The sequence below is a fragment of the Chiloscyllium punctatum genome, chromosome 5 (genome assembly GCF_047496795.1).
Source record: "Chiloscyllium punctatum isolate Juve2018m chromosome 5, sChiPun1.3, whole genome shotgun sequence".
Lineage (NCBI taxonomy): Eukaryota > Metazoa > Chordata > Chondrichthyes > Orectolobiformes > Hemiscylliidae > Chiloscyllium > Chiloscyllium punctatum.
Genome location: NC_092743.1, coordinates 142,745,025 through 142,760,913, shown reverse-complemented (window position 1 = coordinate 142,760,913; position 15,889 = coordinate 142,745,025). Strand labels below are relative to the sequence as shown.

The 15,889-nt window shown below is 40.8% G+C and overlaps 1 protein-coding gene across 16 annotated transcripts in view; it reads right to left on the bottom strand.

Moving 5' to 3' along the window:
• Window positions 1-15,889, bottom strand: part of unm_hu7910 (un-named hu7910) — a 230,793-nt gene that overhangs the window by 67,445 nt on the left and 147,459 nt on the right. For all 16 annotated transcript variants that reach the window (XM_072571569.1, XM_072571572.1, XM_072571573.1 and 13 more), the window contains one exon: window positions 11,649-11,687. In XM_072571569.1, the coding sequence (XP_072427670.1) occupies window positions 11,649-11,687 (39 nt within the window). The remainder of the gene's footprint in view (window positions 1-11,648; window positions 11,688-15,889) is intronic.

Here is a 15,889-nt window from a genome sequence, read left to right as displayed (position 1 = left end):
ATAGATTTAAAGGTCAAAGGGGAAAGATTTAAAAAGGCACCTGAGAAACAATGTATATGGAACGAGCTGCCCAAGAAAGCAGTGGAGGTAAGTACAATTACAACGTTTAAAACACAGGAACGCAGATTGAAAAAGGTGTCGAGGGATATGGGCCAAATGCAGGAAATTGGAACTAGTTCAGTTTAGGAAACCTGGTTGTCATGGACGATTTGGGTCGAAAGGCCGGTTTCTCTGTTGTGTGACAATGACTCTGAAAAGCAGTCTATATGGACTTCAGTAAGGCGTTCGAAAAGGTTCCCCATGGGAGACTGATTAGCAAGGTTAGATCTCATGGAATACAGGGAGAACGAGCCAATTGGATACAGAACTGGCTCAAAGGTAGAAGACAGAGGTTGGTGGTGGAGGGTTGTTTTTCAGACTGGAGGCCTGTGACCACTGGAGTGCCACAAGGATTGGTGCTGGGTCCACTACTTTTCGTCATTTATATAAATGATTTGGATGCGAGCATAAGAGGTATAGGAAGTAAGTTTGCAGATGACACCAAAATTGGAATTCTAGTGGACAGCGAAGAGGGTTACCTCAGATTACAACAGGATCTTGACCAAATGGGCCAATGGGCTGAGAAGTGGCCGGTGGAGTTTAATTTAGATAAATGCAAGGTGTTGCATTTTAGGAAAGCAAATCGTATCAGAATGCATACACTTAATTGCAAGGTCCTAGGGAGTCACAGGTAGATAGGCGTTTAGTAGGCTTTCCTTCATTAGTCAGAGTATTGAGTACGGGAGTTGGGAGATTTACAAGGATGTTTCCAGGGTTGGAGGATTTGAGCTATAGAGAGAGGTTGAATAGGCTGGGGCTATTTTCCCTGTGAGCATAAGTACAGTTAGTAAGTTTGTAGATGACACCAAAATTTGAGGTGTAGTGGGACAGCGAAGGTGGTTACCTCAGATTATGATGGAATCTTGACAGATGGGCAGATGGAGTTTAATTTAGATAAATGTGAGGTGCTGCATTTTGGGAAAGGCAAATCTTAGCAGGACTTATACATTTAATGGTAAGGTCCTAGGGAGTGTTGCTGAACAAAGAGACCTTGGAGTGCAGGTTCATAGCTCCTTGAAAGTAGAGTCGCAGATAGATAGGATAGTGAAGGCAGCATTTGGTATACTTTCCTTAACAGGTCTAAGTATAGGAGTTGGGAGGTTATGTTACAGCTGTACAGGACATTGGTTAGGCCATTTTTGGAATTTTGCATGCAATTGTGGTCTCCATCTTATCCGAAGGATGTTGTGAAACTTGAAAAGGTTCAGAAAAGATTTACAAAAATGTTGCCATGGTTGGAGGGTTTGATCTGTAGGGAGAAGCTGAACAGGTTGGGGCTGTTTTCTCTGCAGCGTCACAGGCTGAGAGGTGACCTTATAGAGGTTTATAAAATAGTGAGGGGCATGGATAGGATAAATAGACAAGGTCTTTTCCCTTGGGTGGGGGAATCCAGAACTAGAGGGCATTAGATTAGGGTGAGACAGGAAAGGTATAAAAGGGCAAAAGGTATAAAAGGGATATAAGGTTCAAACTTTTCATGCATAGATAGTGCGTGTATGGAATGAACTGCCAGAGGAAGTGGTAGGGGCTGGTACAATTACAGCATTTAAAAGGCATCTGGAACGTTATATGAATAAGAAGGGTTTGAGAGAGATATAGGCCAAGTGCAGGCAAATGGGACTGGATTAGATTAGGATACTTGGTTGGCATGGATGAATTGGACCGAGCTGTACATGTCTCTGATTCAATGACATAGCATAAAAGCAACAGATTGACAATGCCACAATAGCTTGTAGTTCAAAAAGCGATAATACGCTCGAGAAAGTTGGACTAATATATGTAAATAGTTTCAACGCTGAAGAATCCGCCATGCATACAGTCATTACCTACAAAAGCAATGAACTGCCCGGAGAATCAGGCTACATGCAGGAAAACAATATTAGTGGAACCTAAGATCCGAATCCATGCATGGTATGGAGATAACAGAGGAGCAATAAGTGGATCTTTGAAGGTTAGAAAGAGTTCATCAGTTTAAGTCAGTCATGTGGTAGTTACTCTTTACACAGCCATTTGGAGAAAATAAATTACAGAAAACTACTCCAGGTTTGGACATGATGCCAATTTCTGAAGCTTGACAAGTAATTTCAAGAATCGGCTGCATGTGCAGTTCAGCATGGAGATGTGTAAAAGATCAATGCAACAGTTGTACAGTAGACACAAACAGAAGTAGGCCATTTAGCCCATCGTGTCTTCTCTGGCAGTCAACGGTGTTATGGCTGAACTGATAGCCCTGAAGTCCATTTTTCTCTCTTTGCCCTGTACTCCTTGTTTCCCTCAGTTAAATATCCATCTATCTGAGCTTTGAATATTCTTCACAACCCAGCCCCCAAAACTCCTTGCAGTAGAGTATTCCACAGATTCACTCCTCTCTGGGAGAAGAAATCCCTCCATATCACAGTCCAAATGGGTGACTCCTCATTGAGGTTCTCTAGCTCAAGGGGTAACCACCTCTCCACATCTATCCTACAACTCTTGTACAGTTCAATAGGGACACCTCTCATTCTTCTCATTTCCAAGGGAGATGGAAACATGGAATGTGCTGCCCGAGGGTGGAGGAGGCAGGTGTTCTTGCAACTTTAAAGCAACATCTGCTTGGGTACTTAAAATGCCAGGACACAGCTGGCAAAGACCAAGTGCAGCTAAATGGGATAAGTGCAGTTTGGTGTTCATTGCTTGTCATTGACATGATGGGCTGAAGGGCCTGTTTCTACACTGAGTCTATAAGGAGGTCCATTAAAATAATTATTACCATTCTCTCACCTTATTGAAAAACAGAAGCATGTTATGCAGAATATACTTCACTCGTGACTGCGCAAGTCAGTTATCTTTCACATGACAAACTAAGCAAAACATTGTAAAGACTTACTATGGATTTATGAAATTTAGCATATCTGCCCTCTACCACATGGACCTGGAAGTTTTCAATAGCATTTGATATACTAAGTGAATGTATCTATACAGTGTGCTTTGTTTTCAATATTTCTGGAAAAATAACGTTGTGACTATTTCCCTTTATTTCACAGTACTCTACATTTTCTCCTATTCCAGATGTGGTATTTAAGACATGTTTTAGGACTGAAGTTCGCTTCTTATGCCTTGCTGTAGGTCTTTTTTCACATCCTATGCTCTTACAGGTGAGTTTATAGATCCATGGATATGCCAATTTTTTCCACTCTAACACTTGTACGTTATGTTTCCTTCTTAGACAATAGATAGACAATAGACAATAGGTGCAGGAGTAGGCCATTCTGCCCTTCGAGCCTGCACCACCATTCAATATGATCATGGCTGATCATCTTCAATCAGTATCGTGTTTCTGTCTTATCTCCATAATCCTTGATTCCACTATCCTTGAGAGCTCTATCCAACGCTTTCTTAAATGAAATCAGAGACTGGGCCCCTACTGCCCTCTGGGGCAGAGCATTCCACACAGCCACCACTCTCTGGGTGAAGAAGTTTCTCCTCCTCTCTGTCCTAAATGGTCTACCCGTATTTTTAAGCTGTGTCCTCTGGTTCGGCCCTCACCCATCAGCGGAAACATGTTTCCTCCCTCCAGAGTGTCCAATTCTTTAATAATCTTATATGTCTCAATCAGATCCCCTCTCAGTCTTCTAAACTCAAGGTTATACAAGCCCAGTCGCTCCAGTCTTTCAGTGTAAGGTAATCCCGCCATTCCAGGAATTGACCTTGTGAACCTACACTGCACTCCCTCAATAGCCAGGATGTCTTTCCTCAAATTTGGAGACCAGAACTGCACACAGTACTCCAGGTGTGGTCTCACCAGGGCCCTGTACAGCTGCAGAAGAACCTCTTTGCTTCTTGATTTTAAATTTCCTTATTCATCCATTTCATGAGTTAACTCCCAACTTGCACATATTTTTCTTGATGTTGTAGTCTTGTTTTCAAAACATTATGGTTTTAATACCTTTCCCATCAAAAATAGATTTTTAACAGCAATTAATTTCTAAGTCAAACTATGGAGACAACCCTTTGCTCTCCACAACAACAAATCACAATCAAGTCTCAGCTTATGTCTATGCCTATCCTACCCTTGTTACTGTAGATTGTAAGGAAAAGTAAATGTTACTTTGCTATTAAATTTCCCTGTATCTTCAGATGGCAGCAATTTGCCAATGACCTCTGCCTCCTTCAGTTATCCTGCTCGTGGACAGTTCCTCAGTATTTGGGGAACATGTTATTTTCAATGACGGCAGTTTTCAGTTGTGAAAGGGGTCCGTCCCTGAGTCCATTTGAAAGTTAATTTGTACGTGGGCCAGAACACAATTCAGGATGTTATAAAGCAGCCGTTCCCAAATACAGGAAACGTTCTTATGTCAGATATGTAAAATTACACCCGAGTGGAATGGTGTCAGGAAGTCGGAGATCTGTAAATCTGGGACCCCCAGTACTTAATTGCTGGGTATTATTTAAATGAAAGGCAGTTAACACGTTCCATAGTGTTTTAAACAAAAAATCAATGCTACTGAAGATTAACCACACATCCCTACCATAAGAAGCACTTGTGGCACAGTGGTAATATTTTGACCTCTGAGCCAAGAAGTCTGGTTGAAATCCTACCTGCTCCAATACATCTCTGAGCAGGTTGCTTAAAAATATCTACACTTTGCTCATCACCGGACAGTATAAGTAACTGACTTAACTGGATACCCTGGACTGACAATTAAATCAACTGATTTTAATTTAACTCTCTTGCATTGAAGTTGCTAGCAATTCACTAACAATTTGTAAAAGCTCCTAACCCTATGACATTGATCATCAGAAAAACACAACAAAATCAGTCATTACAACACCATTAACTATAAGATACACCTAGACATTTCTCACCATTTCTTTGTCACTGCAGCAAAATCCTAGTGTTTCCAAGAAACATGATTGTGGGATGGCAGAGCTGAGAGAAAATCAATCAGCGCAATCAATACAGCCTTACCACAGTGTCATCACTTCCCAAGGTATCTTGCTTTAAAATGAGTGCCCGCTTTTCCAAGGTGTGATATATATCATCTATCAACTCGTGTTAGCAGACAGGCAGGATTAACAGAGGCAGAGGGGTATGGCACAATGAAATGCACCCTGGTACCTTCCCAAATCTAAATTCTTGTATGAATCTAGACAGTGCACTATTAATAATATAGCTGCCAAATTACCCAGGAACCTTAACCCAAGATTCTAGAAGGATAGAGTGGGAAGGATAGTGTTCTTTTCCCCATCTAGTCCAGTACTCAGATGAATACTAATCATCCTACTACTGACCCAGTTAAGATCAATCAACTCAACACAAATGTAGATCGAGACCATCCTAATGGGAAGCTCACACTGACCGTGGGGGTACCCAGGCTATGCACCCATAGTTTGGGGGGTGGGAGTTACTCACACCACAGTGAGAAAGGGGATGGTGCTCAGACCCTGTGCTAACAGTGGCAAGGGGGTGGACAAACCACTTGGACCTCATTCCCATAGCAGGGGTGGGGGTGGAGGGCCACTCAGACTCCAGTCCCACAGCGGGAGGGAGAAGCCAGGTGAGAATGTCAGGGGAGGGGGGAGGCTTTGGGGATCATATGCAGTGTGCTGCTGCCCAGTCTCCTGAACAGGGAGCAGACATAGCAAACGCTCACTGTGTCAATGCCATTGATTTGGGAGAGGCTTCAGCAATGCTGTTGGTCCCTTACACACAAGTATGTGTCTGCTCAGAAACAAACCCTGAGACAGAGGGGGGGGGCAAGGCAGGCAGAGCAAGGAAAAAGGAAGCTTCAGAAACTTCCAAGCCTCAGAGGAGAGGCATTGAATCAATTAATCAATTATCCAAACGAAAAAGTGTCTGCCCTTCTCCTTTGGATAATTGAGGTTCCTCTGTATTGAAAAAGACCTGGATTGTTTGTCAAGTCTCTCATCTTTTAGAATGATCATGTTGGTTTCAGTTCTCTCATATGTAAATTGCAGAAAAAGTTCTGGGATTTGCATAAGAACGAACTGAAGCCAACATAGTCATTCTAAAAGGTGAGAGACTTGACAAACAATCCAGGTCTTTTTCAATACATCATTTCAGTTGAATCACACTGCAAATTTTTGCTATAAATTCTATGTCTTAGGATCTTTTACTCCACAACCACCTGAAGGAGCAGCACTCCGAAAGCTAGTACTTCCAAATAAACCTATTGGACTATAACCTAGTGTTGTGTGATTTTATTTAAACTTTGTATACCCCAGTCCAACACTGTTACCTCCAAATCATAAAAATATGAAGTACAATTGCTGCATCATTTAACTGCTAAAGCATTTCATCAGGAAAACCTGTACAGACAAAACTTAGATAATGAAAAATAGAAATCCAAAAAGAAATTGAGATTGCGCTGTGGGTGAAACACTGATGTTGAACTGAAGCATTTTGAATATTAAGGTTCTTATTTGGGAAGGTTTGAATTTGTTAATTGCAGCTGGGACACTAAGGGAGGGAAAGAAAAAAGTGAAATCAGGCTTCTTACTTGAAACTGTAGTCAGCCATTTGTGTTTTAAAGGAAGAGAATACGTGGTGCATACACAAGTTGGTAGGCAATCAAATAACTGCAGTCAAATGACTTGTTATTATCTAAGCTCTCACACAAGAATGTAGACTGTATGAAAATTTGCTTTGCAATTCATCAGCCATTTCAGTATTAAGACAACATAATGCAAAACCTCAGGTTATTGAATATAGGTGTCTAGATTAGAATGGCGCTGGAAGAGCACAGCAAGTCAGGCAGCATCTGAGGAGCAGGAAAATCGACGTTTCGGGCAAAAGCCCTTCATCAGGAATGAGAGCAGGGAGCCTCCAGGGTGGAGAGATAAATGGGGGAGTGGGGAGAAGGTTGCAAAGAGTACAATAGGTGAATGGGGGTGGGGATGGAGGTGAGAGGTCAGAGAGGAGGGTGGAGCGGATAGGTGGGAAGGGAGATTGGCAGGTAGGACAGGTGAAAGTGAGGACTGCAGATGCTGGAGATCAGAGCTGAAAATGCGTTGCTGGAAAAGTGTAGCAGGTCAGACAGCATCCAAGGAGCAGGAGAATCGACATTTCGGGCGTGAGCCCTTTTTCAGGAATGATTCCTGACGAAGGGCTCACGCCCGAAACGTCAATTCTCCTGCTCCTTGGATGCTGCCTGACCTGCTGCGCTTTTCCAGCAACACATTTTCAGCTCAGGTAGGACAGGTCATGGGGACAGTGCTGAGCTGGAAGGTTGGAACTGGGGTAAGGTGGGGGGAGGGGAAATGAGGAAACTGGTGAAGTCCACATTGATGCCCTGGGGGTGAAGTGTTCCGAGGCGGAAGATGAGGTGTTCTTCCTCCAGGCGTCAGGTGGTGAGAAAGTTCCGATGGAGGCGGCCCAGGACCTGCATGTCCTTGGCAGAGTGGGAGGGGGGAATTTAAATGTTGGGCCATGGGGCGGTGGGGGTGATTGGTGCGGGTGTCCCGGAGATGTTCCCAAAAGTGTTCTGCGAGAAGGCATCCAGTCTCCCCAATGTAGAGCAGACTGCATCGGGAGCAACAGATACAATAAATGACATTGGTGGATGTGCAGGTGAAACTTTGATGGATGTGGACGGCTGCTTTGGGGCCTTGGACAGAGGTGAGGGGGGAGGTGTGGGCGATCAGGAGTTCATCATTCATCCTGTGTGGAGTCAAGGGGTATGGAGATAAGGCTGGAACAGGATACTGATTAGGAATGATCAGCCATGATCATATTGAATGGCGGTGCAGGCTCGAAGGGCAGAATGGCCTACTCCTGCATCTATTGCCTATTGTCTATTGTCTATTATCCTCTTGAACTGGTTTCATCTTCTCTCCTGCAAAATCTAATTCTTCAACCTGACAAAAGCCCCAGATTTCCATGTTTACTGCTGTGATCAGTGCACCAAATTTAGCAGGGAAATCTGCTACAGAGCGTTGAAAAATATCACTGGAAACTTTGACACTAAAGGATTGGAGGCAACTTAGCAGCATCACGCAAGGGATTTGCAGCAAGACCGACTTCAAAATGGAACAATGATGAGAGGTAAAACAAAATCTCAGCATGTTTAGACAGGTTGAATTCTTGCAGATGCTGGTGAAAGCCCCCTATTCTGTGGCAAAGGTACACAGGGCAGCAATACAGCTTTATTTATTTCACTTCAGTGGTGTTCAGTATTGCAAGTAGAGGAACCTCGATTATCCGGCAAGATTGCAAGGTCCTTATGCTTGGCTAAACTGTGTTATCCGTCATTCGATTAACCAAATGAAATACTCCCCACCTGTCACATTCGGATAATCGAGGTTCCTCTGTAATAACACCCACTGTAGCAATCATTAAGACCACTTTGCTTTTTTCAAACTGTAAAAAGATCTTACAGTCACACAGCCTTCAAAATTTACACAAAAAGGAGGACAGACAACTACACAACTGTGTAGTCTTCCATATTTAGCAGTATTTAGCAATCTTGCCTTATGCTTATATTGCTCAAAACTCTTTAATCTGGCCACTATGTTACACAGGGCATACACTTGTAAACTTACATTTCAAATAAAAAAGTGCTCACGTGAGCAGCAAGTAGATATGCTTCAGATATCCAAGTATTTGCAAATTGTTGACACCACTCATCCAGGAAGCATTTATAAACAAGATTTAATAATAAATTAACTACAGGGCACAACAGAGTCTGTGTTAAAAAGAGGTGGATTGAGGTTTGACTGAAATCTTGATGATAAAGGAGGAATGGAACAGTGTATTGGGTTTAGGAAGAAATTCCAGAGTACAGGCCATAAACGAATGAACAAATAGCAGTCAATGATGTAATAAAGAGAAAGTAGGGATTACGCACAAGGCTGGTATAAGAGGGGGAGAGGCAGTGGGACAGTGGTAATATCACTGGACTAGCAATCCAAAACCCCAGGCAAATGTTCTGGGGACATGACTGGAATCCCAGTGTGATGGATGAAATCTGAATTCAATACTGCCTGGAATTCGAAGACATGTAACCACTGGAAAGACCCAATACAAATATCCTTTAGAGAAGATTTGCTAACCTTACCTGATCTGGTCTATAAAGGTCTAATCAGCAAAGTGGTTGACCTTTGACTGTCCTCTGGACAATTGGGGTGGGCAATAAATGTTCAACCAGGAACACCCACATCACATGAATTAATAATAAAAAAGGAGGAAAATTACGAGCTGCAGGAGAGAGAGAAAAATCAAATAAAGAGCAAGAGAAATGGATTTGAGGAGTAAAGGTCTTCAGATATTTCTACATAAGGTGAGAATTCTAAACCCAAGGGTCTAGAAACCTGGGTGCCAACCTAGCGATGACTTGAAATACTCAGAACTGAACTCTACATTGGATGTGACGCAAACCAAACTCTAAACAGATAGCTGAACTGAAAATAAAGGTAAAAGATTGGAAAGCATCCAGGAGGGCAGCAAAGCAATTATGTTAGGATAAGCATTTCAGTAACTAATGAGCTGAAGAAGTGATTAAGAAGAAAGATGTTCCAGGAGATGAGAGCAGTCATTTGTAATGGAGATGATAAAAGCCAGAAGCTCACTGCACAGGACGTAGATTTGTTTTAACCTGAAGCAATGACTGGGGACAGAGAAGAAAGTAGCATTGAAGATTGTGGAGATTGCGACAGAATTTTAAAAAAAAAGGAGGATTGCTCCAGTTCTTCTGAAGTTAAACGGAGATCATTTGTGCTCTTTTAAAATTGGATGCTGGGATAAGCAGTCTGACAACACAAAGAAAGTGGAAGAATGGAGACAAATGAGACAGATGTAAATTGTACAGTTGTGAGCTCCAGACGTTAAAGGCAGAGCATGTAGATGCTAGAGAGGAACAAAAAACCAATGGTGCATCATCGCGACACTGCAAGGTGGGACAAACAGCCACTGGAAAGTTGTTTGCACCATGATTGGAAAGTCAATAGCAGCAAGAAGATATGACAGTGCCACTAGTTCATAATAAGAGAGAGATGTTGGAGGAGGACCGTGTCTTACAGCATGGAAACATTACAGCATGATCCAAATCATCAGTGCTGACTAGACAACCCAACCTGAAGTAGTCCCATTTGCCAGCATTTGGCCCTTATCCCTCTAAATCTTCCCTATTCATATACCCTTTTAGGTGCCTTTTAAGTATTAGAGTCATAGAGATGTACAGCATGGAAACAGACTGTTCGGTCCAACCCATCCATGCCGACCAGGTATCTCAACCCAATCTAGTCCCACCTGCCAGCACCTGGCCCATATCCCTCCAAACCTTTCCTACTCATATACCCATCCAGCTGCCTCTTAAATGTTGCAATTATCCCAGCCTCCACAACTTCCTCTGGCAGCTCATTCCATACATTGTAAAATTAGGGTGGTCAACCTGCAAACATTGAGGAAAAATGGGGGAGAACTAAGGCAAAATACACTGTAGTCAGCCACTAAAAAATGTTTCTGTTCCGATGGAACTGACACACGTTTTACTGTGACTGGTTTTCCTTCTAAAAAGGTATAAATAATTTCTCATAATACTTAATACAAAATGCAAAAAGCCACTCAAAAGTATTTCCACACAACAATCTATTGGCATTTTTACAAATGCATTAAATTTAGGTGTATGTTCGATGTGGGTGAGGGGGGGGGGGGGGGGGGAAGCAGTGGGTCAAGGTGTGAAGTGGTTTAGTGGTTGGAATAGATTTGGTGAGGGGTCATTGAAAAACAGTTGGCTTGGGTCAGAGTTGAGGAGCTGTGCTTGATATTGCTGATTGAACTCTGCAATATTTCTGGTCATCTAAGTATAAATGCCACACATTTGGCTGAAGTCCCAAAATTGAGCTTATTGTTGTAGGCATTCAAAGGGTCAGAAGCAGCCCATTCAATAGTTCCACAATTTTCCTTACACTCACCACGCAATTGTACACATCAGCCATAAAACAGGCATCAGTTATTTATTAATTTGCAGTGCCATCTAGTGTGAAATGCTCTCCACTTCAGATCATCCATCACTGACTAAACTCCCATTTCAATTAAGTTATTCACCACAAATCTTGCTTGCAAAAGGAGACATAGATTGTATCAACAACTTATAACCTACATCTGTTTTAAATCTCACAAGTATTGTGAAAATGGCAATTAGGAAATACAAATTTTCCTGTTTAGATTAAGGCAGTCCACTTAATGTTACATGTATCCACAGAAACTGAGACAGGGACAAACCTATTTCGGCCCAAGTTTTCCTGCATTTGAGCAAGTAGCTCTATGATGACAAAGATACTATGAGCAGTCAACACATTTCAGTGCAACCTGGTCAATCCAGAGTTAATTCTGAGTAGAGCTTTCTACTTGATGCGCCAATATTTGATCTTTACCAGTCAAGTAGTACTGAACTGCCTCACTCAACTAGATCAAATCAAATTGAAACAACACAATATAAAGACCCAACTCTGGCACCTTCATGATATCTGAAATGTATATTTGCAATGTCCTAAACAATTGTTGCTAAATGATTGTTACCATAAGCAGTTAAACACAAGATGGCGCTTACCTTGCTTTTCCTTCTTTAATTCAGAGTCAGATGTTTTGTCTGGAAGATTACAATAAATTTTGTTGGTTAAGGAAATTCAACAGTTTAGTGCTCATGCAGATTATTGTATAATGTTCTGGATGTAGGTTTGCTCGCTGAACTGGACAGTTCATTTTCAGACGTTTCTTCACCATACTAGGGAACATCTTCAGTGAGCCTCTGAATGAAGCATTGGTGGTGTAGCCCACTTTCTATTTATATTTTTGAGTTTCCTTAGATTGGTGATGTCATTTCCTGTGATGTCATTTCCTATTCTTTTTCTCAGGTGGTGTAAATGGGATCCAAGTCAATGTGCTTGTTGAGTGTGTTCCGGTTGGAATGCCACGCTTCTAGGAACTCTTGTGCATCTCTCTGTTTGGCTTGTCCGAGGATGGATGTGTTGTCCCCGACGTGGCGTCCTTCCTCATCCGTATGGAAGGATACTAGTTGAGTCATGATAGAAAATGATGTCAACACAGGAAATGACATCATCAACCCAAGGAAACAAAAATAGAAAGCGGGCTACACCACCAGTGCTTCATTCCGAAGCTCACTGAAGATGGCACCTAGTATGGTAATGAAATGTCTGAAAATGAACCTTCCAGCTCAGCAAGCAAACCTACATCAGAACCACAACTTGAGCTACAAATCTTTTCAAAACTCGCTATTGTATGTTTTTGAAATGCAAAAAATTGGAATTTTAGGCCCAAAAGATACTGACATTTGACAGACAAGTCATAACCATATATTTAGGGTAAGGAGTGAAGTGCAACTAATTATATTGAGGTTTTAAAGCAAATTAGCTTTTTTTTAAAAAAAAGAACACTGGCACCTCTCACACAACTATGACTTCTGATAACATTCTAAAATATAGTTAGCATACAGACAAGGGCAATTTACTCTGGAATATGGAGTATAAATATATGGCAGATTCCATTCATTTCCCTCTGCAAGCAAAACAGTAGCAGTGATGTAGAGGTGGAAGGAGGATGATTCCAGTTGCTGAGCACAACACTGGTAATGCTTGAACTGAAAGCTTCATGGTTACAAAGATTAGGAAATAGAAAGCATTTAGTTACACAAACAGTTAAAAGCTGGTCAGCTCAACGAGTGTTTTATTTTAAACCTGATAGAGCAATAGACTTGGTGAAATGTGTATAATCATCAGGACTGATCAGCAAACATCATGTGACATCATTCGAGTCATAGAGATGTACAGCACAGAAACAGACCCTTCAGTCCAACCCATCCATGCTGACCAGATATTCCAAATTAATCTAGCTCTATTTGCCACCATTTGGCCCATATCCCACTAAACCTTACCTATTCAAAAACCTAAAATAAAGCAAAACTGTGGATGCTGGAAACCTGAAATAAAAACAGATTTCTGGAGAAACTCAGCAGGTCTGGCAGCATTTGGCTTGCTGCAGTACTCCAGCAAAGCTCAGCACAAGCTAGAACAGCATCTCACTTGGGAACTCTGCAGCCTCAGGACTCATTATTGAGTGTAATCATTTTAGAAGCTGAATACCTCCGTCTATGCCCTTCCCCTACCCCAAACCACATCATGAGGGGGGATATTTTCAGCACAGCCAACACATTTTCACCTACTCGTTGTCCCTATTATCAGCTTTTCACCTTCCCTGGCTTAAAAATCAACAACCCTTTTGCCTGACTAAGTTGATTTCTCCCCGTGGGCTCCATCTCCACCTCTTCGGTTATTCCTTTTCCCTGCCAATAAACCACCATCTACACAGACACACACACACACAGACACACACACACACAGACACACACACACACAGACACAGACACCTCCCCTCAACTCATCAGCATAAATACCACCTTTCCCCAGCTGTACCAGTTCTGAAGGAGGGTCACTCGACTTGAAACGTTAACTCTGCTTTCGTTCCACAGATGCAGTCAGAGCTGCTGAGATTCTCCCAGCAATTTGTTTTTGTTTCAGATCATGTGAAAGCACTCCTGTTACTTTTTTTCAATTTAATTTTGATATATACCATTTACTTATTCAATGTGATGGTTCCTCCTGAAGTAAAATATGAAGTGAAAGCATCAAACACCACAAAACCATAGATGATAAATTTGAGTAAGCAGTTTAGGTTCTACAAGATTTTTTTCTTTTACGTGTAGAGTTGTAGTGGGGTGGGGCTGAGCTTACATCTTACTGATTGAAAATATTCTTTATAAATACAAAAATAGCTATTCCTCTGTTTAATAGTCAATGAACATGACTGCATTCACTGCATTTACACAGAAAAAAAACAAAGACTCACATAGGTAATTCGTGGAAGTTTTATTGCTGACAAATGACATATCCAAAGTCACATTGTCATTGTTACAGTAAACAGGTTTCCACCTACACTTTATGCAATAGAATAAAATTACATCAAATTCAAATGCAAAATATTCCTTTATGTCAGCATGGCTTTTGACAAGTTGAGAACTAACAGCTTAAAGTCAGTTAATACACATGTAAACTTTTGACTGTCAAGTCAGCTATACAAGATCCTTGACCAGAATGAAAACACAAGAGGCTATTCAAATCCTTTTCAAACATGGCAGATTAGCAACTTCTCCCAATTTGGAGCTAACACATCTCTATTTATCTCACTCCTCCAAACTTTATGGCTTTTTAAACTTAATACATTGCCTTCAATAAAAATAGACGTGCCATACATTAGCATTAATTTTGTCCATTTTCATAAAGCTATTTACAAGGCAAATATGTAGGTACCAACATCAGTTGAAAGGTTGTATTGTTAACTCTGACCAAAAACTATCACATTTATAATGGGAAACTTAGTTTGGCTCTGAAAAATAGTTCTTACTGAAAATAGCATTAGTTAAAATCTCCCTGCCATTTGTAACCACCACATATAAAGCACCAGTGCTAATCGGAGTATATGCTCTTCACAATTCTGTAAGGTTCACTTAGCTTTTCACACAATAGGTATAAGGTAGCACTCAGGCTGAATTTACACAATTATTTTTTTTTTAAATTTAAATTCTTTCTCCCCCCAAAAATAACATTAACAATGTTTACATCTGCACCATCCTTTGGCTAAACAGTCACATTTTGTTCAAATAGAATCTTTAAATTTACTGCATCTACTCAATACAGTCTACTCGGATACTGATTTATTAAAAATAATCCATTTAGACATTGTTAAGTCTTTCATTTCAATGTATATATTAAGCTTTGTGTAAGGTAACGCATCAGTTTTGACAGCAGACTTTGTATGAGAACATAAACTGATAACACTTCTATTGAATATCTACCACCTCAGTCATTAGTGTTGCGTGATTAGGTTTTTTTTTAATAAGAACCTTTGCACTGCATCCTACAGAATTCATAAAAGCACACTGGATCTAAAATTCTTATTTTTCTTAAAAATACACACACATGTACCTTTTAAAAAAATGTACTAATGGAAAGATATTCCACATTATCTTTTAGGGTGTTTCATCACATTATCTTCAACCCCAGAGGTCACACACTAATTGACAGACTGCTTTAAAACCAAAAGCAAAACTTAAAGAAATAACTAATAGTGGAATGTAGAGTGGCCTGGTCCAAATGTTTTGAAGTCTTTGTGATGATTTAAAGATCTGTAAAACAATACAAATTTCTAATTAAAAGTCCAGGCAGACAATAGTGGAATTGACTGACAATTATAATTGATCTGCACCTTTAGATACTGTTTATTTTGTCATGAATTCTGCAAGATGCTCTGTGATTTTAAATTCTCAATGACTAAGCTGTCTTGGACTTATATTTACTTAATCCACCTGGAGGATCAGATAAGAGTCGCTGACTGTACCCATCACCTTGCAGGTCACTGCTGTAAAATGGCACTTCATCAGGTACAGTTACGCATCATTTAAAGCAGAGGTTTTGTTTTCTTCAAATGGAAGGAATATAGTAAAGAAAGAATAGGCTCAGGTAAACAGCCATCACGCAAAGAACTTCACTACATTGTATCACATCTCTGACAGGTTATAATCAAGACCTCTAAAACCTTTTACCTATAAAACTTGTGTCTGATACAATGTCAAGTATCTCTGCAATCACTAAATTCAACTATAAGTAATCCTAACAAACCTCTGTTAACCAGACAGCTTTTTGCCAAATTACCCAACAGTTACCAAACTTTCATCATTAAATGGCTACCCTTAAATTACTAATGCCAGAGGAACCTAGA